This window comes from Erithacus rubecula (assembly GCF_903797595.1).
Source record: "Erithacus rubecula genome assembly, chromosome: Z".
NCBI classification, from domain to species: domain Eukaryota; kingdom Metazoa; phylum Chordata; class Aves; order Passeriformes; family Muscicapidae; genus Erithacus; species Erithacus rubecula.
The window spans coordinates 12,787,093-12,809,672 of record NC_136661.1 but is presented as its reverse complement, the minus strand read 5'-3'; the positions used below and the strand labels follow the sequence as shown (position 1 = coordinate 12,809,672).

Genomic DNA, 22,580 nt, shown 5'->3' with positions numbered 1-22,580 from the left:
TAGGTTTCCCCTAACCCATTGCCAATGCTTCTGGACTCAACCAATTCCCTGAAGAAAAATGACTATATACTTGGCACAGAGCAGCTGCTAAATTTAAATTCCTCCTGCCTCTATATACTAAGCTTTCTATCTGATTCAACACTAAACTCCTATGATTTGGCCAGCTTCTATGAAGAAAGGGATCTTGGCCATAAATAAATTTACTGAAAATGATTCTTTGCTTTTCTTTCCTTCATAGTACTAAAAGGAAGTTTCAGTGAAATAGAAAAAGTGGCAGATACAGCCAACCTAACATGCCATCAACAAAAATTTTGGCTATAACCTACACCACTCCACATCTGATTGCACTGCTTCAATTTCCCTTATGAATTACAGGTGTCTGTAGCAGTGTGAATATTTAACCAGCAAATCTGAACTGAATGCAAATTTTCTAGAAATGTTTAAATGAGGAAAGTAGTCTGAATAGTCATTTTATGAAATGAAAACAATTTTATTTAGGGTTCTCAGCTATTTCTGGGACTACAGAAAATCCATCCAACATCTTACAGAAGACCATTGTATCCTTGTCCCTAAAACGAGGAAACATTGTCTGTGTGTTGCAGCAGGCATTCCTTTAATCCACATGTTTAAGAGTTTTCTGATACCCATACTATAGAGAAAATTTAGTTGCAGGATTAGTATCTTTATCTCAGATTATGTTACAAACTAGTCACGCGTGTTGCAAGCCTGATGGAAACTGGATAGCAGGTGAATCAATGTCAACAACTTTGGTTGAAGAAATCAATACTAAAATGCAATTGTTACAGAAGCAGAAGCATAACTCTCTAATATTGCAAAAAATGAGTTCTTACTCTGTAATTACTCTATGTGTAATACACGGACTGAGATTTTAACATCATAGCAAGAAACATAATTTTTAAAAAACAATTTTTAGTGTGCTAAGAGATATGGAAGTGCTTCTGAGTATTGAGTAATATATAAAAACAGTAGCATGCTCTTTGTACTTCATTATGTATCGCCATGCCAAAAAGGAGGAAACAACTTTCTAAAAATGATCACATCCTGTCTTATCCTTTAACTGTCAATTTTTACAAAAGGAATAGCAACTATAAACAAAAAACATCTACTTTAATACTTAGCTCTCATATAAATATTAATAAAGCACTGTGATGATTACTTACTACTTAAGTTTAGTTGAAACAACCTCCATTAAAAATGAAATTTTGGACTCTTTTACTGTTTTCAGGAAATCAAAGGACTTTCTTAGCCATGCAAAAAGCAGGCATAGATCTTTGAAACAAAATCTTTTTGTGGGCAAATACATAATTCTCATTAATATATTAAAAATATTCTCTTTGGTCTGACTAAAATGAGTTTTGTTTTACAAACAGTGTAGTTTGCTAATAATTTGACAAACACACATATCTGAAATTTTTTTTCCTATTGGCCTGATCCCTGCCATATTTATGCATGTTTACTGGAAAGCCTCATATTAATATTATTCATTTTTGCTTCTTCATTTGAGTTCCGAACTGCAACCACAAGTCAGTTGTTTGAAAGGGTAACGCATCAGCTTGAGTGCAATTATTTCAGTGTCTATTTTTTTCCCAGGCACTCTTGCTTTTGAGAATTGGCAATGGGTTTGTGTGCCCATGAGGAATTACGTGCATGTTGACTACCATCCAGATTGTATTTTTCAATAGAAACTTGAAAACAACCTTGCTAAAATGTTGCAAAGATAACTTTCTTCAGCAGTTATGATGCTTCTTTGATGCTGCAGTACTACAGTGGGATGGTTTCATCCCTGCAATAGCTCCATGGACAGTCTTATCTCCAGTGGAAAAGAACTTCAGCAGGAATTAATTTGCCTGAATAAAATAACTCTCTCTTGATTTAAGGTGAAAGCATACATCTAACTGGTAGTTTTACATGGAGTTAGCTGATTTGGTTTAGGACATTCCTGGCACAGTATTGGAGATTTCTTCTTGTACGCACTATTCCTACTGTACATCATTCTGGGGCTGTCTGTCCTCCCCCAATTTACTTTGGTTTATGTGCCTTGGCTTTCTGAGAAGTGCTGCTTCTCTTGCAGTAACTTACAGTTGATGTAATGATGTAATATTTCATGAAATTAATATCTGTGTTACATTATAAAATTTGAATGCTGCTGCAGCTACACTCTTCTTGATGTAGAGCAGACACTGACTAACAGTCAAGACACAGTTGTTACTCTCAGCTTCAGTGTTCTTGAACTGTAACCCATACATGAGAGCTTGCTTTCTGAGTTAATCATCTCTTAAATTAGCAGTCCAGAGACTTGAAAATGTCTTTTAAATTCAGCTTTGTTGTTGCTGCCTGTATCAGTTCTAGCCATAAAGGGAAATTTACATTCAAATTTGTGTTGTTCTTAGCAGAATTCTGCTGGGACCCTCACATACACAATTATGGTATTATTTTTATACTTTTGCCAGTTCTTCAATATTTTGTCTTCCCAAATAATAGATTACATGCATTGTTGCCAGAATCCTGCCATATACAAGGAACTCTGATCCAGTTACAGAATTTTTGTCAAGCTTGCACTCAGTCAAAGAATGTATTGACCGTGCAGCCTTAGCCTTCATAAGCAAAGAGCATTAAAACTAAGCTCCTGCTTGTGATCAGGGCTTGTCCTGCATTTAGAGTCATCTGGCAACTACCTGATAAAGTCTAGACAAATTTTTAATTTGCAAGAAAGGTAGGAGAACTATTCTGAAAAGACTAACTAACTTTAAATTCAGCTCAGCTGAACAGTTACACCTCTCTGTTATGGAACACACATTTGCTCCCTTTCTATTAAGCAGCTTTATTCACATTTACCTCTGTATTTGGATTCTTCCTTTAAATACAAGAAAATAATCACCTTGTTTTCTAGTGTTGCAATTCCTTTTTGTAGGACTATAATTAACATGTTCCCAAATCTAACAAAAATGAAACTTTCATTGGAATGAGTTTGACAAACCAAAACCTTTTAGGAGTGAAATAGACACAAATACAGAAAGAAATTATAATTTTCACAACATTTAATATAAATCAGTAACTGTAAGAGTTTTATAGTCAATGCAAATAGCCATAAAATTAATCAGTCTGTTAAATAAAAGCAATAGAAGCAGCAAATATTAACTTTTTTGACAGATACCTGCTTTGAGCACTGTAATTTGTTTCTGTGGATAAGGTAGTGTTCCAGTAAAAATGTGTCTAGATCATGTAACCAAGAATAATTGCTTGCCTCATCACCAATCAAAATTGCCCAGTTTTCTATTAAAGGAAATAAAATAGTCACTTTACAATCTTAAGGAAACTTGAGCAAAGTTTCCTTGACAAAAAATTGTCAAAGAAATGAATGGAGAAGTTATTTATCAAGTAAACTGCAACACTAACCTAGTTTTGTTTGTATTTTAAGTTCTTCTGCCTGAAACTATTTCCAGCAACTCATTTAATACAACTTAAATTAAAACTAGAATAGGAATACCCCCAAAATTACATTTGTCTTGGCTAGCTATAATCAAAAGCTCATTTGCAAGCACCTGCAAGCAGCATCTGTTGCCAAATAGAGAAGGCAATATTATGTTTCATTTGACACAATAAATTTTCTGAAGTACAGAATTTGAAACGTTTGCAGAACAAAGAACTTCTTGTAACCTTGACTGATTATAATTATGAGTAGTTCGGCACTGCTGAGGTACCTTGGAATGCTCATTGTTTAACCTGGAAACAATCTACTAAAACATGGTGTATTACCTGAGAATATGCACAAAATAAAGAGTCTCATTGTCTTAATCACTAGAATGTCATGCTTGGAAAGCATGTAGAAGTTGAAGTAAGTGAAATAGCAAGTAGAAGTACTGTGATCAAATTATTTTGTGCTAAAACAGTTTGAAGCAAAATAAAGAAATAAGCAAATAAAGTAAAAATCCAACAAGAAGAAAAGAATCCCCACCAAAAAACCAACAAACAATCTGCCCAAAAAACAAAAAAAACCCTAACAAAAACCTAACAGCCCCAAAGCAGCAAGTAAAACAAAACCAAAACTAAAACACAGACAAAAAAACCTCCCACAACTCTCCCCAAAAACTGCACACCAAAACAAAACTTTAAAATACCTTAAAGCCCCTCAAAAGTAATGAACAAAAAACAACTCAAGTCTTCCCCTGGCCCCACCAAAAACCCAAACAAACAAACAAAAAAAAAAACTCACAAAAAAACCACCCCACAGTAAATCCAGTAAACCAAACCAAAACACTGAAACAAATAACTTTCTTTGAACTGGCTGTCTTTTGTGAATATATAACTATGAAAAATTACTTAAACAGGTACAAGACTGCTACCACATGTTTTATTGGACTTTTCTTTTTAAAAAAGAGCTTCAAATACCATCTAAGATACAGAAAATATAGTGTCATTTGACTAAAATACTAACGAACATTCAAGAATTCATGATAGATCTATTTTTCCAAAGATACGCTATATGCCATATGCCTGTAACAATCTACAGCAGTCTTCATTAGCATCACCTGCACTCTCTCAAAACCTCAAACAAATCTCATGTATATTATGCCAAACTCTCAAAATCAGATTTATTTTCAATGCAGCAAAATGCAGATAAATATAGCAGCTGTATTTAATGCCACTATCAAAAGTTGAAAATCTGCAGAACAATTTAGTTATATCACTAGGAAATAGTGATATAGTAAGTTTGTCCCAACAGTTCTTTGCAGAGTTGAGTTTGTGAAGGCAGGCATGGTCTGCTCTTCCTTGTAACCTCATAAAACTACGTGCAAGGTCTTCCTGTTGCTAGATCAATCTCCTCTCAATAGGAAAATAAGAAGTTTGTTGTACTGATGTACTGCAAAAAGCAAGAAGAATAAAGGGCTCTGCACAGCATGGACATTCCTACTGTATGTATGTGTATATATATATATATATAGTATGATTTTCCTCTTCATGTAAATGCCAGCCTGATGTCATGATCACACCAAATCTGAATGGCAAGTAATGCTCCCTTGAGGTGAGATTTTGAGATTTTCTACTTAAACAGTCACAGCAAAAAGCACCAGTTCCCAAGGTTTGGCCTCTGATTTCAGCAGGTGACTGCTCATCTGTGAATTATGCCCTGGCTGGTGACACAGTTGTGACTAACATCTTACTCTTGAACATACTAAAACCACTAACTCCATATTGGGAGATTATGGTATGTGTTAGATGAAGAAGCTGCTTGCTTCTCTAGTGTAGAGGCAGAGCTGTGAGAGGTTTTAAGCAGTGCCAATATTCCACAGATACAGGCATGATCAAATAAACCCAGCCAAGTACAATACTTCCTTACTAAGTAATGACTGAAATCAAAGACATCTGTCCTTTTGCAGGTTGTTATCATGATATCTGTCTTGACCTGCATGGGTTATAACACACAGGTTTATGTTTACCTGATTATCTCTAGACAGGCAAGGCTGTGTAGGGAACTGTTGGTCAACTAAAGGGAAAGAAGCACAGGCAGACCGGCAGGATGACCTTCTTCAACCTGCTGGCACTGCTCTTCCTATTGTGCCTGGGATACCATTGGCCTTCTTGGCCACAAGGACACACTGCCAGCTCACAGAGCAGTTTGTCACCTTACTCAGGCTTGGTAGCTCTCAATGTTCATTTAACATCCTGGCTTTTATTTTAATATTATCTTTGTAGAGTTAAAAATTTTCAGTAAGCTAAACAAATCATTATTTAATAGAATGTACAGAGTCCCAATATTAGCATTTAATAGAGGTGTTAATTCCAAACCAGCAATTGTTAGTTAGACGCACAGAGAAAAGATGGAGAAATTACCCTACTCTTTTGACATACTCCCCAACCTTCTTGATTGTTGAACGTACTGATGAAAGAGCTTACTCCCAGCTTTTTCCATAAGGAAGATCTGTTCTTCATCACTGCCTTGATTTGCTTCAATTTACTTGTCAAGATTTTTCTAGGAGCTACAGCTTTTGGCTAACTCTGTTTCAGTCCAAACCAGCTTCTCTTAAAAACAAGCAATGCATTATAGGCCATGAGAGAAAATGGATTATCTTTTTCTACAGCTTTTCTTCTGCTGCACTGATTCAATCAACTCTGAGGAAAAAGCTCTACACTGAACCTTTCAGTTCTGAACATATCCAGGGCCTAAGCAGAAAGGCTTCAGAGAATGCAGAAGATACTGTGGAGCTGCAGGAGGATCTCTGGGTATATCCATGTGTATCTCCTCAGTGTCCAACAATTAGTAGGACAGAGATTTCTGAACCTGCTGACTACCAATTTTCTTTCCTAAACACTCACAAATCAGAATTTTATAAGCTTTTTTTTGGCAAGTTCATATGTAATCTTACAACATATTTCATGGCAGTAAGTTTCTAATGCAAAGCTTTATGCAAGGTACTTTCACTTAAATCTGTTCTGGTATTTTACATGGATGAGGTTTGATTTCGGTACAAAAAATAATGAATACTGCAACTTCTTTAGAGCACTTGTTTATAGACTATCCTACCTCCTCAGTGTTTTGGGCTTGGTTTTGGGAGACAAGTGGTATGGGTTGGTATTTTTCTTCTTTTTAAACACAAGAGCTACTGAGTGTTTAACATTTTTTCCTCTGCTTATCAATGTCATAAAAGAAGCAGTAATCCAGTATCAATGAAGCATTTTAGCATACTGATAATAAGGTGAAAGGATAGCAGAATACAAAGCACTTAAACACAAATGAAGAAATAGAGACAATACTATAAATCTAAGCCAAAGAATGAGTAATTTGAATTCTTAATTAAAAATACTGTAATGTGCATAGATTAATCAGACTATAGAGCTCATAGGTGAATAAGAGAGGTTAAACCACAACAGGAGCAATATAAACAAGCAATATAAACCAAAAATAAGTCAATATTCATGCACAACAGCACACACCACAGTCTATACTTGTCAGCTTAATCACCAGCTTGGAGGGTAAAATGAACAGCATTCACTCAAGACACAAGACGAATGATTTTTTTTGCTTAGATTATTAAAGGGCTAAAAAGGGCAATTGTACTGGAACTTGTATTCGATTGGTCCCACTTACCTCTCCCATGTGTCACCACATCATCTTTACAAGTCATCACATCAAATCACATAAATACCATTCCAAAAACCATCACATGAAAACATTCCATGATAGTATAAAAGTCTTTATTTTTCCTGAAATTAAAAAAATCACCAAAGTTTCTCCTCGCCTGGTTAATAAAAGACAAACTTGGTTTTCCAAAGTTTTAGTCACTACAGATATACAAGAGCACAATTTTTGTACTCAATACAATACAATAACAATTGCCACAGAAAAGATTGAGATTACATAGAATGCCAGCATTCAGTCAGAAGGTAACTCTCAACTGACGTAACTTAGAAACTGTAGAGATCAACAGAACAGAGACCCATTAAAAAACTTGATAAACTAGGTCTGAAAAAGTGAAGACAAACACTGTAAGGCAATACAGCATAAGACAAAATGGGTTGTTTGGGAAGCATGAAGTGAAAGCGGCAGACTCAACACCTGCTGCACTTTGCAAAGAAAGATGTGTCAGTTTTCCTAAGTTCCTAATTGTTTATTTTGGTGCCAATAAAATTGTTTGCAAAGGCTCCAAGAAACACACAAGGCATAACACATTCTTGAGAGGATACCTGTCTCTTAGTTCCAAATGTTTGCAAGGCCATGCATCCTACACATTACAAGAAAATACTAAAGGAAGTTGAGACAACTTCAAGCAATCTAACAAATCTAAACCATAGACGTAATGTATGAAGCATGACTTTTAAAATAACAAGAAGTGTTAAAAATCCTTGTCTATTACATCAATTAGCATCTTACAGAAGCAGTTATAAAAACCTTCCAAAATGCAAATCTTGATATAACACTGAAGGCCTGAATAACTGTAAGCAGGTAAAATAGATTCCTTTTTTTACTTTTCCCATGTTCTTAAATATCCACTTAAACAGAAGAGAAAAAAAAAAAACACACAATGAGAAGTGGTGGTTGATAAAAAGCTTCCTATGAAACCTTAGTATGTTCTAGCCTTAAATTAAGAGTACTGGTGTTGTTTATTTTTCAAGTGCATGTGTAGATCACACTACTTGTGAAAAGCTTGGAGGCGCATTCTCCTGGCGTCTTGTGGGTGTCTTAGGGCAATTCCATATCGCAGCAGCAGCTCAATATAAGGCGGCCAAAATGATTCATTGATTGTTATGTAAGGTTCATGTGGTGTGGTAATTAATTTGTTTATCAGACTCTGGAAAACCAAAAGGATAACATTTAGGAATTTAACAAAACAGCTAGATTTAAATCTCCTTTAACCAAATTTATACAAATTACTGTGATGTAGGCAATATAAGAAATAAAGGACTACAGAAGAAATATGAAACCTGTTCAAAGTAGAAATAAAGCAAAGGATTTCCAATTAACTTCATAACATCTTTTTAAATGTAAAAATTAGAACCAGAATAAATGCAGATTAAATGCATTATCTAAATACAGAATTAGTTAATGGAGTTAAAACAAAATCAGTTTTGCCATTCTTTTCCAGTTCATGGAGATCATGCTCATGCCCTCATTATATTGTTCATGAAGACTACTGCACACATGACAGATTAAATAAACTAACCCATCCCTCTTTCCATTTATCCTAGATATTTCATCTTTCTACTCAGAGCTTTTAAATGTTGTACTTCCCCAATTTCAGTATGTACAAAATATTGTTTGCCCCTTAGTGCTAAAGAGAAGTTCAAAATCCTTACTACCAGATTTTATATTTTTGTATCCACTGCTACTAATAAAAGATCCAAATAAACAACTGCTCTTCTTTCCCAGAACATTCTGAAGAAAAATTGTTCCAGTTAACATCTTTTGTACTTCCAATTATGAGAATTTCCTCCAAATGCATTACTCTAGATAAATTTTACTTAGATTATTCTGACATCTGTTACTCCAATATAGCCTTTATGGCTGTAACTTTAATCTCAGAAAACATTTTTCAAATTGGGACTTGTATGACACAACTCAGCAAAGAAAAACCTTCCAGAAAACAAAGATAAGGGACACTGACACTTCAGGTCAGGATTTTGAAATTCATAGTACTGTGTTCTTCCAAATGGAAGTCAGGCATTACTTGAATATACTCACATTTTCAGGAGATTAACAATATCAGAAAAATATGAAGGGCAATTTTAAAACAAAACATTAGAAGAACTTTAAAATTCTTGTTCTGTAAGGGCTGTGACTACCCTAAATTCTGATCCGTTTTCAAGCTCTTCCTATTTTGGCATTAACAGGTATGCTGAGATATTTAAGTATGTAAAATTATTTTGATGACGTAAGCCCAAAGCCTGGGCTTTAAACTATAGTACAATGTTATAGTGATTAGATAATAGCATCTTAATACCAGAAAGTTTTCATAACATTTTGCCTCAAGAAAAAAAATTTTCCCCAGGACATCTTACATATAGAAGTCTAGAAGTGTCTAAAGAGGAGTAGGAACAGAAAATTTCACTTCAAATGCTGCATTAATGACAAGAATTATGCTTTGTAATTCACATTCATAAATTGTACTGTAATTAAAAACTCACACTAAGCAATGCTTGTGTACTTAAAAAATCAATTAGAAATGCATGAATCAGACTAATTGATTTCATTGTATGAGTTAATAATCCAGTTAATGCACAAGAGTATTGATCCTTATGAGGCTACATATTAATTAGTCCTTCTGTTAATGTATATTTCAGAAATATTTTTCTTGAAACAGCATAAAATAGAGCATGAAATGGACCAATTTTTTTTGTTAAACATAGTATTTGTCTCTCCCAACATGAGCCACTAAGGCACATAAAACTTCAAACTAAATGTTGTAAAATCAAGATGTAAGAGACAGTTGTTTTCTAGCCTAAACTGAACATTACTGTCACACCTCTTGTAACAATTTGGGGTTTACTTTGATAGGAATTAAAATAGAAAACTGACCCAGTTTCATAGAATCATTTGGTTTGGAACATAGCTTAAAGATCATCTCATTCCAAGCTCCCCTGCCAGGGGCAGGGACACTTTTCACTACGCCAGATTGCTCAAAGCCCCATGCAACTGGGCTTTAAACATTGCCAGGGATGGGGCATCCACAGCTTCTCTGGGCAAGCTGTTCCAGTGCCTCAGCACTCACACAGTGAAGAATTTCTTCTTGACAACTAATCTAAATCTCTCTTCTTCTAATTTAAAACTGTTCTCCCATGCAAAAAGTTGCTTTCCGTCCTTTTATAAGCCCCCTTTTAGTACTAGAAGGCTACAATGAGTATTTAAAAATTCCTCAATTCTCTACATAGTAAAAGCATCTTACCTCTAAAATTTCTTTCAATGCTAACAGTTTTACGGCTGGCTTTGTAGAAGAGTTCTGGAAAGAGAACCAAATTAACCTCAAACTAGCCAGGAAAAATGTTAATTGACAAAATAAAATAATTACACAGTTATTTAATTGCATAGTACACAATAGATGAAAACTTTTACTTAGATTTTGTCCTGACAGAAATACAAGGTAGCATTTAAGTATACCAGTTCAAAATCCTACACTTCAAATGTAACATTTTTTTAATTATCAAGAGAGATTAATCTAAAGCGATCATAATGTTTTTACCTGTGTTTACATTTAAATAAAACCAGGTACGTCACATTCATAATGTAGTACAGAACTTTTATGAACAAGATTTGTTAGAGAAAAAAATATTTTTCATGAGGTTTAAATAAATGTTTTTCACACAAATAATACACAACTCAAGATTTCATTTCACAGTATCTTATTTTTTTTTCAAGATTTGACAGTGAATACTTACTTGCTTTGATTTCAACTTAAAAAATTATCAAGGTTAAGAAACAGAATAATTAAAACTTTTGGTGGAAAAAAAGGGCAATGATAAAATATCACTAGAAGATTACTTGTTTTCCTTTGTAGCCAGCAAATCAAGCCTTTTGCCTATCGAGATTCCTTTGGCAGCAATGTCAGAGGATCTGCTTGTACTGTTGCATGCTAAACACGATTTTTAAATTCTCCAGTTTTATTCTTTTTCTCCATGCACTTAAGTTTCAGCAAAATAAAGGAGATAGTATTTCACTAGCTTTCTCAGCATTGCTGTTGAATATATCAATTTAAGTCCTAAGATATTACCAGGTGTGCAGCACCTTATACAAACTCCACTTCTGGAACAGAGGAAGAATACAAGCAAGAAAGAAGAGTAAGTTAAAGGCAAGTTCTGGATCCTTTTCTCCAGTCACAATTTGTAATAATCTCATCTGCAGAGAGTCAGAAGTTTCAGTTTCCAGGGAGAGCCTGCTCCATGGAAACTGCAAATCCTGGAGCTATGGCCCAATAGTATCTATTAACATGCCTTTATCTTGATACTCAGCTGATTAAATAGAATCTACATTACCTGTCTGCAAAAAGTTCCTTAGAGCAAACATGAAGGTACTTCACAATCTCTGCTGATATATTTCCCATGTCAAAATTACTGCTAATACAGTAAGTACTGCTGATCATTTAATGCTTATAAACTCATTAAGCAGGATGCTCAGCATTTCTTTATTTAGCCTGAAATGCACCTTCTTAACCCTTCCAGTCAGACAGATTTGCATAAAGAATATTCCTCAACCTCTGATTTTTTATATTGTCACTTCAAAAAAAAAAAAAAGTCGATTTTTATCCTAGATTTAAAATGCACGATAATTGTTATTACAGTCACTGCCTTTATTAAAGGTGTTAGGCCACAGCAATGGAAGCCAATGTGAGCTGCTCTGACCCAGTCCTCACTCCAACTTCCATCCCACATACATGTCGCCAGGTGAAAGAAGGATGGAACCAGACCAGCAAGGCTTGGAGCAAATTATGCTGCAGCCATGTCCTACAGACATCAACCCTGCATATCTGCCCTCATACAGAACCACTGTGAATGCAAGATGCTTCCACAAAGTGAAGCAAAATTACTGATGTCTAGAGTTAAGAGTTTGGTACTGCTAGTTTGAACCAAGCTGATAATAGAAGTGAATGTGTTCTTCTAAATCAACATAGCAGCAAATTTCAATGCCAGTGATTACAATTTGTATTTCTTACACTCAATAAATGGAGGCAAAAATGGCTGGCTATCCTGTGTTCACAATCAATTACTTAGATGCAGATTAGGGGGTACCTGTAAATAAGCCAAGTGAGTCAAAAGATACAGAAAAGCTATGAATTCACTAAGAGTAAAAAGAAGGAAGAAGACTTGTCAGAAAACAGACTGTTTTCTGTGTTTAAGAGTTCAGGAAATGCATAAATAAAATTTTAGCTAAGGAAAGACAAAACCTTGTGTTGAAATTAATCAAAGTAGAACTTTTAATTAAGTGATTGGTGACAGCCAACATGGCCTCATTGTAGAAGCAAATGCACCCAACAAATTTAGTGGCCTTCTACAAGAATTACAGTATTTATGGAAAAGGAAGAACAACTGATATCATCTATCTGGACTTGTGCAGTGCATTTAAAACTGTCCCACATGAGTTTTTTTTCTTAAATGGAGAGACTGAGAGGAAAATCTGTCATATTTACTAACAGCGGTAAAGGATGGAATTGGTATGCTGAAAAACTAAAATTCAACAAAATATTTGCATAATACTTTGAAAATTAACATCATGTCTTGACATCTCCACTTGGTATTTTTATGTGTAAAATATGTACTTATGTGCAAAACAAAGATTTTTTTTTTTTTTTTAATTAAAAGACTGGGATTCATTAGCTGCAAATTATAGAAAGAAAAAGGTAAGGGTGTAATTTGTTGCTTTGGTGATGGGTGAGCTAGTACTTTGTAATAATGTTTCTTAGCAGGTTGCAAAACAGATGAGTCCAAGTGAAACAAACTATGAAAAAAAATACTCAATGGGTATTACGAGGATAAGCTAGGGAATTTAAAAATACTATCTTACAGAAAAACATAAAGGCATTGCTAGTTCAATTAGCAAAACAAAGAAAGAGAGGATATGAGACTGCCACCATAAATATATCAGGACAAATAAATAGAAGAAAGAAACAGAGCTATTCTAAGGAAAATTCTGGTGTAAGAATACCTGTGCATCTGTGTTAGACATGGATAAATTTTGACTGGAAGCTAAGAGATAGTTTCTAGCCAGAGTAATAAGGTATTGGAAGAAAAAAACACAGGAGAAACAGTAGTAAAAATATTATTTATTATATATTATTCTAGAATGGAGCTCAATGATAATACTGAAGAAATTATATTATGTGGTTACTAGGGAACTGGATTAAAGAAGTCATTTCTACTTCTGTAATTTTAAGTATGCTTGAAATCAAAATCAAAACTTGCCTTCTTCCGTAGCCTTTTTATATCTATCAAATAGTAATGGTAATAATTTTATTTTTACTGTACACTTTGAATTTATTATGCAAAATATTCCTGGGTGCCAATTTCCCCTGAAGTTACAAGATAATTTTTGACCCAGTTTGCCTGAACAAAATTTGATGGTTAACATTCCAAACTACTCTGTAATTATAAACACTTTTCCTTACTGTTCCAAAAACATTGTTAGACAACTAAGATTTACTTTGCCAAGGAAAATAGAAATCTACTTGCTCAGTGAAGTTAAAAAAAAATAATCAATTTGGACTGAACCCCACACCATTCCCAAATTTGGTATAGCTTGCAGCTGCTATGTATTGCTATGCACCTCATTGGGTAAAGGATAGAAGCATTAAGAAAAGAAAATACTCAGCAGTATTAAATGATACAAAACAACCTGGAAAATATAAATTAAAGCTAGAGGATCAGCTGTAGAAACTATGCTTATTTCAAAATACAACTGCAGCTTCAAGCTAGTGACTTTATACAGATATTGCATCTAAATAAACATAAATTGAACATTTCAGATTTAATTGGTAAAGAAAAGTCTTACCTTGTTTTTAGTATTTTTAACTTCCTCTGGAGGGGGAAAATGTTCATCCAGAAATTCATTCAAAGTACTCAAGAGTTCATTCTTAAAGATGTTTAATTTCATTATTTTATTTTTCAGTTCACTGGATTCTTTGATTTCCAAACTAACAATAAAAACATAGCAATAGAACAAGGGATCAAATCAAGTAACTAAAAAGTCCTTCATAAGTAATAAAAGCCCTTATTATCTGTTAGAAATTCAACATCTTTAACCACAGGATATAGTAGCAGCATTACTTTCATGTTTCAAATATGGATTATTGAGCAATTATTTGATCTATTAAACAAAGCAAGGAACACATTTTAAGATTTTGCTTGCTTATTTGCTCCTCTTGATATTTAAATTCTTCAATTTATAACTCAAAAATGTAGAAATACCTTTTTGTAGAAGGTTGTCCAACTTGGGTTTTTGCCTCTTCTTCAATTTTAGTAAGAGTAGCTATCACCTCTCTCTGTTCCTCATACCACTGCTTTTCTCTTTGAAACATAGAAAGTAGAAAATGGCAAAACAAACAAATACTTTCCCTGGGCAGTCAAAAAAAAAAAAAAAAAAAAGGAAAAAAGCAAAAAGCTTGCAGCATTCCAAATTCCAAATTATTGTATTACCTTTTCAGATCTTCTTCCAGTTTTTTATTCTTTGACCGAACTGCTGACAGCACCATTTCAAGATCATTTTTTACTTTCTGCAACTATAAAAGAATAAAAATTAAACTACTGTTTTGCAGGTAGCCCAAGCTGTAGTATTTTTTCTACATAAGGCTACATCTATAAATCTGATAGAGGGACAAAATCATCTGCAATTTCTTAATCAACATTACAATCCAGTACCTTGGTTTAGTTTAGGTTTGCCAATTTTAACATACTCAATTTCTGTTGTGAGATAGGATTAAGAGCAAAAAATGAAGCAGGCTTAAAACTTAAAAGGGTAATAAAGAAATACTTTATCAACAACACAGAGAAAATAAGAAATTCAGGATAAGAATTTTTCAGACCACTCCCTCCGTCCCCCCACCTCCCACACTTTCTAAACAATACAGACACTTCAGTCAGTCCTTCACTTAAATAATTGTCTCAGTTCACTTAAGGGAGAACAGTTTAATCTTGTTTGGCTCTGGGGATTTTTTCCAAGAGAAAAATAAAGTTCTCTTGAGTCTTCAATTTCACCAATAGCAGCCACCTGGGAAAATCTGCAAAATCGTGAAACTCCTCCCCTTTTCACAGCCTTCCTAGATCTGTGTAAGCATACTGGGGTGACTTCGTCATGTTGACTTGTATCCCCATTTGTCTGCAGCCCAGAAGTAAGTTTTGTACCTTTAAGGCTGGCTTTGAGAGTGAAAGGGGGAGAAGAACGGGTGGAATGTCTGTGGTGGTTGTTTTTCAAAACATAGAGATAGGAGTTCCATCGCTTCATCTCCTGGATGGTCGCCATGGTGGACAGCTCTCCTTTGCACTTAGTTTTTGACTGACTGAAGCAGAGAAGTTCCCTGGAAAGTTTTTCTTCCTTTTTTTTCCCTGGAATTATTTGAACCTGCTCTGGACTGGGGACCCAGGGGAAGCACCAGGAGCTTGCACCTGCAGCCCACAGGGACCTGGGCTGGGCAGGACATTTTCCAGTGCCAGAGGGGACTGATGACAGACTGAGCCAAGCTACTACCCACAGGACAGAGACTTTCTGACTTTGTCATCTCTTTCGAGCAGCTAGGAGTTTCATTGTTTGGTATTCTGGGCAGTGTTTTGCCTGTTGAATAAACAGGTTTTTTCCACTTTGCTTTGTGGAAATTTCTTTCCGAACCTGCTTGGAGGAGGGGCCACTTGAATTTGCTTCCTAGGGAGCAGGGACCTTTTGGAGGTTTTCACCCAAATTTGCCCTAAACCAGAACAGTGGGCCATGTCAAACTCATGGGTATTACTTTTAAGAGTAAGCTGTTCAAAGGCAAAAGTTCCCTTCACCTCTCTTCCCTCAAATTTCTCTGTTCATATTTCATTCTCAGGAACAGAGGTCCCCCCTCTCCCTCAGGGCAAAGGATCCTTTTCTCAAACACTTCATCCCCCCACCACGTTTTCTCCACAATTTATAGGACTCCTCAGTGCAGTACAGTCCACCCCATAGCTTATAAAAAGATTTTTTTCAGCTAACTTTCATGGTGTCTCCTCAATCTCTTCCCATCTGAAACTTGGCTCTTATTTTGCTAGCTTTGGTGTATACTTTCTGCTTTATTTTCTCTTACTCAAGGGAGGATAGGAGGTCTGCAAGTCTTACCCAAGCACACGGAGAGTTAAAATTTCACACAGAAGGTGCAGGAGGCTGGGGCAGGCCATGCCCAGTGGCTCCTGAGCCCACTTCTGCCTGGCCCAGCCTACATGACTAGGGGGTGGGAGCAGGCCGAGACAATGTTACCTGGTAAAAGGCTGGAAAAGAGAGCTTTTCTGATGTTTTCTTGCTTTTACCAAAGTGATTTATGGAGCAAAGTAGCTTCTCTAATTGGTTTCCCAGGCTGTCAATTACTAAATCAGCCTCCAATTGGTCCTATCAATTCACAGAGGAAGTTCTCATGGAAAAACTTCTGAGTGTGCCCTGCCCCCCAGGTTGCCTTCAATGCAAAACCAGCATATCTAGTTTAAAATGCAGGAGCTAACCAAAATGGCACAATAACCAGTTGCTCATTAGTGTCTTCTTGAATCTCACAGAGCTTAACAAAATACTTTATTTTACCTGAAGCAGATTGTGGAGCACACACATGAAGTGCTCGGCTAACAAACGACTGAAGAGAAAATGTCTATGGCACCAGGGCTCTATTGTCTAAGTTATTGCAGGTACTAGCAAGAATGAATCCATGCTATTTGCACCACACAAAATGTACAGAAAATGAAGATGCATCAAAGAAAGACTAACTGCATCCATTAATTTAATGATCCTCAGTGCTATGGATATATCCAGTACAGGAAATATGGAGAAATAAAAGTACAGTACTCAGAAGCTACAGGCATTGCTGAATCTAGGGAACAGTGGACTCTCAATGGGGTAGGTCTTTCACAGAATGGATTAACATTGCGTTGAGGAATACATTCAGTGCAGGTAGCTCACGGTGCAGCTGCAGTGGGAGCTGCATGTTGAGCTCTGGGTTGAGCTCTGGCAAAAGCCCCAGGCAAGAGGCCATGAACTGCCAACTCTGCAGAACAAGGGCCTGGGCACCTGTGGCCCAGCCAGGTGAGGGGACATTGAGACATGGCAGGAGCTGATGACACCTGGACATTCCTGCGTTTATACTGTGAGGGTTTGGCTTTGAGGGTATAAAATCCCTTTGTTCTGGGTCCTCCTCAGAGGCAGCTAGCTCAAGCTGTTATTCTGTTACTATGCCACGATTAAATTATTTTAAGGATTGGGATGTGTGAGCCTAAGGGAAGAAAGAAACCTATGGTTTTGCTGGTAAGGAAACCTGATGTCTTAGGCTGCAATACAGGATCTGACCAAAAGTATGTATTCTATTACCATCTGTTGAAACTAGGTTGGGCAGTGATCATTATCTCCATGGGAGATATTCTCTGCTAATGGCCATCTGTTAAAACCAGGTGGGGCAGTTATCTTTGTCTTTTCCACAAACCATCCTTCCTCCAAGAAAATATCTCCTGTTAATGGGCCATTGAGTTCCACTGCATGACTGATAAAATCACACCATCCCATTGTGAGATGCTCCAGCCATAAGGAGGAGTCTGCCTTTCCTCCTAGGAAAAAACTGAGATTTGAAACACCAAAGCAGCCTTTTTTCCACTGAATTCCAAAGGAAAAGCAGACCTTTCCACATCATCACTAAACCTTCGGAAAATAACCTGCACCCTTCTACAGGACCTCTGCTTCAACAGAACCACATCTGTCACTCCAGGGAGACTGCAGCCACCATTGGACTGCTACCAAACACCCTGACTGACAGGGTGTCAAGTGGTATTCTGACTCTGTCAGTGTTTTGGGATTGTTCTTTGTAATAATGTATTCCTACTTTAATTTTCCTAGTAAAGAACTGCTATTCCTATTCAGAACTGCTATTCCTATGCTGTTCTATCTTTGCCTGAGAGCCCATTAATTTCAAAATTATAATCATTTGGAGGGAAGGGGTTTACATTCTCCACTTCAAAGAAAGGCTCCTGCCTTTCTTAGCAGACACCTAATCTGTCTATATGAATGTGAGATGGTTAGCTACCAATGGGCTTAGTTATTGACACTGTGGCTCCTGGATTATTGGGCAGGGAAGTTTCCTTAACCACTGTGAGGGACCACAATGGGTCATGTGGTCCAACCTCACTACTCATCCAAGAGCACAGGACACAGGTTGCATCCAGGCAGTTCTTGAGACTCCAGCGAGGGAAACTCCACAACCTCTCTGGGCAATCTGCTCCAGTGCACAGAAAAGCAGCTTTTCCTTGTGTTCTTTTGCATCCCATTGCCTCTTGTCCTGTTGCTTGGCATCATCAAGAACAGCCAGCTCCATTCTCTTCAGATACTTGTATAAATTGATGAGATCCCCTGTTAAAGTATGGTCTGCTACAAAATAATGTTGCTTACATAAACCTATGATTTGGATACATATACATACAAAATAGGAGCACTTGAGAATTTAGCTCAAAGAAATATGAAATCTGAAAATATGCTCCATATATATAACATCTGAAAAAAGCCTGTAATCCTCAAATATCAGACCAACATGCCATAGCTGTCTACACAGGAAAATTAAAGTGTATAACTTAACAACATTTTGATAGTGACTTTTAACAGCAGTGTGGTTTGCTGCTGTGAGTGATACCAGAAGGCATTACACACAGGAATATTCTCAAGTCTTGTTGCATTCCTATGTCCCATCAATATAGTGTAATAGTGCTTCATGAATGTCAGCATTCTTGATTTGCTGCTTCTTCCAATGAAGGAAGTCAACAAAGTATTTGCAAATTATTGCCACAGAACTCAATGTATAAGATAGCTAATTCTTCTGGGTAACACATAATATTACATAATTTTCTAATAGGTATGAAATCCAATATATTACAACATTTTGTTTAAAAAAACACACACAAATATCTTACAGGGAGGTGTCAGAGGATAGGGTCAGACTCTCTTCAGTGGTGCTAAGTGATAGGACAAGGGCCAACAGGCACAAACTCAAATACAGAAGTTTCATTTGAAAAATTGCTTTACTGGAAGGTGACTGACCATTGGAAAAGGCTGCCCAGAGAGTCTGTGGAGTGTCCTTCTTTGAAGATATTCAAAAGTCACCTCGACACAATCCTGTGTGGCATGCAGGGGCAGGGTTTAGTGGTGGATTTGGATGGTTGGACTCGATCATCTTAGAGGTCTTTTCCAACCTAAACTATCCTATGATTCTATCTTCAGAGGCCCCTTCTAACTCCAGCGATTCTGTGACAAATTCCACTTAGCAACTAAAATTCAGCCGCAGATCATCTTGAAAACACAATTCTGAGCGGATCTTCTTGCCCAAGCACTTGTGCAATGTTAATTGAAAGTAAGACTTTGAAAGTACACTGTGGAGGCTTCAGCCATAAAAATGGGCCTTGTTGCACGAGGTTAAAGATGATGGCTAAATCTTTGCAAAGCATGGTCATCAGTCTCTTTGGCATGAGATTTCTGTCCCCTGATGGCATCCAGCACAATGGGACTCTAATCCTAAGTGAAGCCTTGAAACATTAATGTAGCAGGGATGTTGACTATCACATCATTTTTGTTGCATGCAGATAAGTTTGTTGAGCTAGTGTGATTTAGATGGTGTGTCCAGAGGTAAAATACTGTTTATTGTGCCTTACTCACTGACTTTTGCAATAAGTCAGTTTAAAATCTCACTTGTTACAAATAGGAAATTTTACTAGTTATACTACAGGGGAAAAAAAGCATTAGAACAACATAGATGGCTGCAGGAAAATACACAGTATTTTAGCCATAGTCCACCCTAGGAACAGTGATAGGAAAATGCAGCAATTGCATATATTGTTTTTCTTTTTTCTGAACAGAATTTTATTGTCTCTTACAAACAAAAAAGACTTACCTCTTCTTTTCCTAATTCTAACAGTACATCTGGATTGGTAGAAATTACTGAAAAATAAAATGAATTTGTTATTTTTTGCACTGGATGAAAAGATTTATTGATACTGAAAACAGCCTGTCTAGAGAGAAATTTTTGTACCTCCTAAAAAATAGTTTGGCTCTCAGCAGCATTTTAAAATCCTGCTGGGCCAACCTACTATCACTATTCAGCAAGTTAAAATTAGATTGAGAAAAGTGCAATGATAATGCCTGTGTGACATTTTTTTGTACCTGAACTAGCTCCAAGTACATTGGTGTAGGTGCACAATGAATAAAAACCACATTTCTACACACTTCAAGAAAACTGAGCCTGACTTCTTCAGCAGAAGGCATTCAATCAACATTACCAATGTGGGCAATCCAATTCTTCCGGTCTTCCAATTCCTTGTTAAACAGCCAACCAAATGCTTGATTATGATGGCAGAACCTAGTTTTAACAACTTCAGAAGTATGTCACCATCCTTACCGTTTACAAGAACAGCTGTATGCAGGGAGATGAATGGCCCAGTAAGGCCAATATCTTAACTCAAATACAGCAACTGCAATACTTAAGTGAAAGCAAAGTATAATTCAAGAAGATGGAAATGTTTCCCCAGAATGATTCTACAAAATGCAGTAATTCATGACTCATGCATTTTCAGAATAAAAACTGAATTTTGTTTTTGACAGCACTCAGCAGATTCCAGTCAGTCCTCAGATCCATGCCAACTTGCAGCTTCTGCATAAACATATTAATTTTTGGAACTATTTTAATACATTAACAGGAGAAATTAAAGCTATTCTAACAGATTAAAATCTTTATAAGACGGGTTTTTTTGTGCAAGTTTGGGCTTGAAATTTCTAATCTTATAAATAATTATTTAAATTAAAAATTCCTTTTATAAAAAGGAAACCCTTAACCCTCTCATGACAGCATGAATCATCTCCTAAATACACACAGTCAATTTAATAAATTCAGAAAAGTACTTTATTTGGCAATAGTAAAGTATTTACCTCAAAAAAATTTAAGAAGCTTTAGATTAGTAATTTTAAAAACACTATTCTGAGATGAAAATCAGAAAAACTACTGAGTTAAAAATGCATTAGATTAAATGTTTCAATAAAATTCCTTTTACTTGGAGAATTACTGTTTCTAAATCTTGACACAGTTTTGAGTATTGTGCTTTCAATTAAGCTTAAGAGCTGCAGGAGATAGTGGTCTGTGCTTTATTAGAGTTAGATTTCTTTATTTACATTAATATCCTATCTACACATGATAAAATTCATCAGAGTACTTTTATTCACTTTCACTGGCATATTTGAGTAATTCATATATTGAATAATTAATATACTGAAAAAAACCCCATACAATTCTTCCCTCAGCCACTTCCTGCTGACATAACCTTTATAAGCCTTCCCTTACCAATTACTATCCATTTTTACAACAGCCTCATAACATCACTTTATTTCTAAATACCTAATCCTGAGCTCATGCTTGCCATTCAGTGTTTATATGTGTGAGCATCAGAACAGAAGGCCCTGTGTTCCTGGGAAAGAAATCACTAGCCATAATGTAGTGAAGGAACAATGAAGATCTAAAACACTGGGACAACACACTTCTCCTGCCAGCTGCTGCTGTAAATTCACTGGTTGCTCAATAAATCTTTTTCAGTTGTAGAATCACTACACTTGCAAAAACCAAATGTCAGACAGAATTGCCTAGTGATACAAAGTACAATTACTAAGAAAAATACTACCAGATGCTAGGAATGTAAAAGCAACTACTATGCACATGTTTATACAAAAACTCATATTAAAATAAAACATAAAGGTATTTGGCAGAATACTGCTATTTTGCAAAGAAAAACAGAAATTATGCAGAGACCACAAATGTTCAAAATGGTTTAAAATATGGTTGCTTTCATTTGCTGATTTTACAAAGGTAAAAGTTAGATTTTATTTTTATAGGCCAAATGCTTTAAAAAAGTTTTAATTCAGCTGATTTAGCAGATCTAGAGCTATATAAATAATACCAGAAATTGAGAAAGAAAAAAGAGACTAAAGTAAATGCTTTGCAAAAATAAAATTTGCATCCTGAATTGAAGTCTGTTTGCCAATATTGTGCCCAAAAAAATGTAGAACTGCCAAGTTATAACCTCTGAAAATAAGGTTTAAGATTGAAATGCTGACATGTCCTCATTTACAGGAAATGAACTGGCCACTACTAAAAGCAAAAACCAAAGTAACAAGACAGCCTGACATTCATGCTCTATTAGTAAATTGTATTAAATCAGTATTTCTGCTATTTCCATTTAGATAAAATCAGACAATGTTTTCAATTAAGTAATACCTCCTTCAAAACAAACAGTAGGTAGAAAGAAGCCAAGCCTGAGAAGTAAGAAAAATGGACTCCTCATTTTCATACATAACTATTCAAATTCTTAGCATCAACTTTTTTTGTTCCACTGGAAAGGGAACAAAAAAA

The 22,580-nt window shown here is 35.8% G+C and overlaps 2 protein-coding genes across 3 annotated transcripts in view; one reads left to right on the top strand and one right to left on the bottom strand.

The window, feature by feature from the left end:
• The first annotated feature begins 2,813 nt into the window (after positions 1 to 2,813).
• The window catches only part of TRAPPC13 (trafficking protein particle complex subunit 13), a 91,558-nt gene continuing 71,791 nt past the window's right edge, over positions 2,814 to 22,580 (top strand). The window contains exon 1 of the mRNA XM_079330508.1: positions 2,814 to 2,818. The gene's annotated coding sequence lies outside the window, so the exon portion shown is untranslated. The remainder of the gene's footprint in view (positions 2,819 to 22,580) is intronic.
• CENPK (centromere protein K) overlaps positions 7,199 to 22,580 on the bottom strand; it is a 24,664-nt gene continuing 9,282 nt past the window's right edge. Inside the window, exons 5-10 of one of the 2 annotated variants that reach the window (XM_079330510.1) lie at positions 20,079 to 20,125; positions 14,638 to 14,720; positions 14,410 to 14,508; positions 13,994 to 14,135; positions 10,401 to 10,454; positions 7,199 to 8,309 (exon numbers count right to left, since the gene is read on the bottom strand). In XM_079330510.1, coding sequence (XP_079186636.1) covers positions 8,151 to 8,309; positions 10,401 to 10,454; positions 13,994 to 14,135; positions 14,410 to 14,508; positions 14,638 to 14,720; positions 20,079 to 20,125 — 584 coding nt within the window. In that variant the 3' untranslated portion in view covers positions 7,199 to 8,150. The other variant, XM_079330511.1, reaches the window with a different exon arrangement.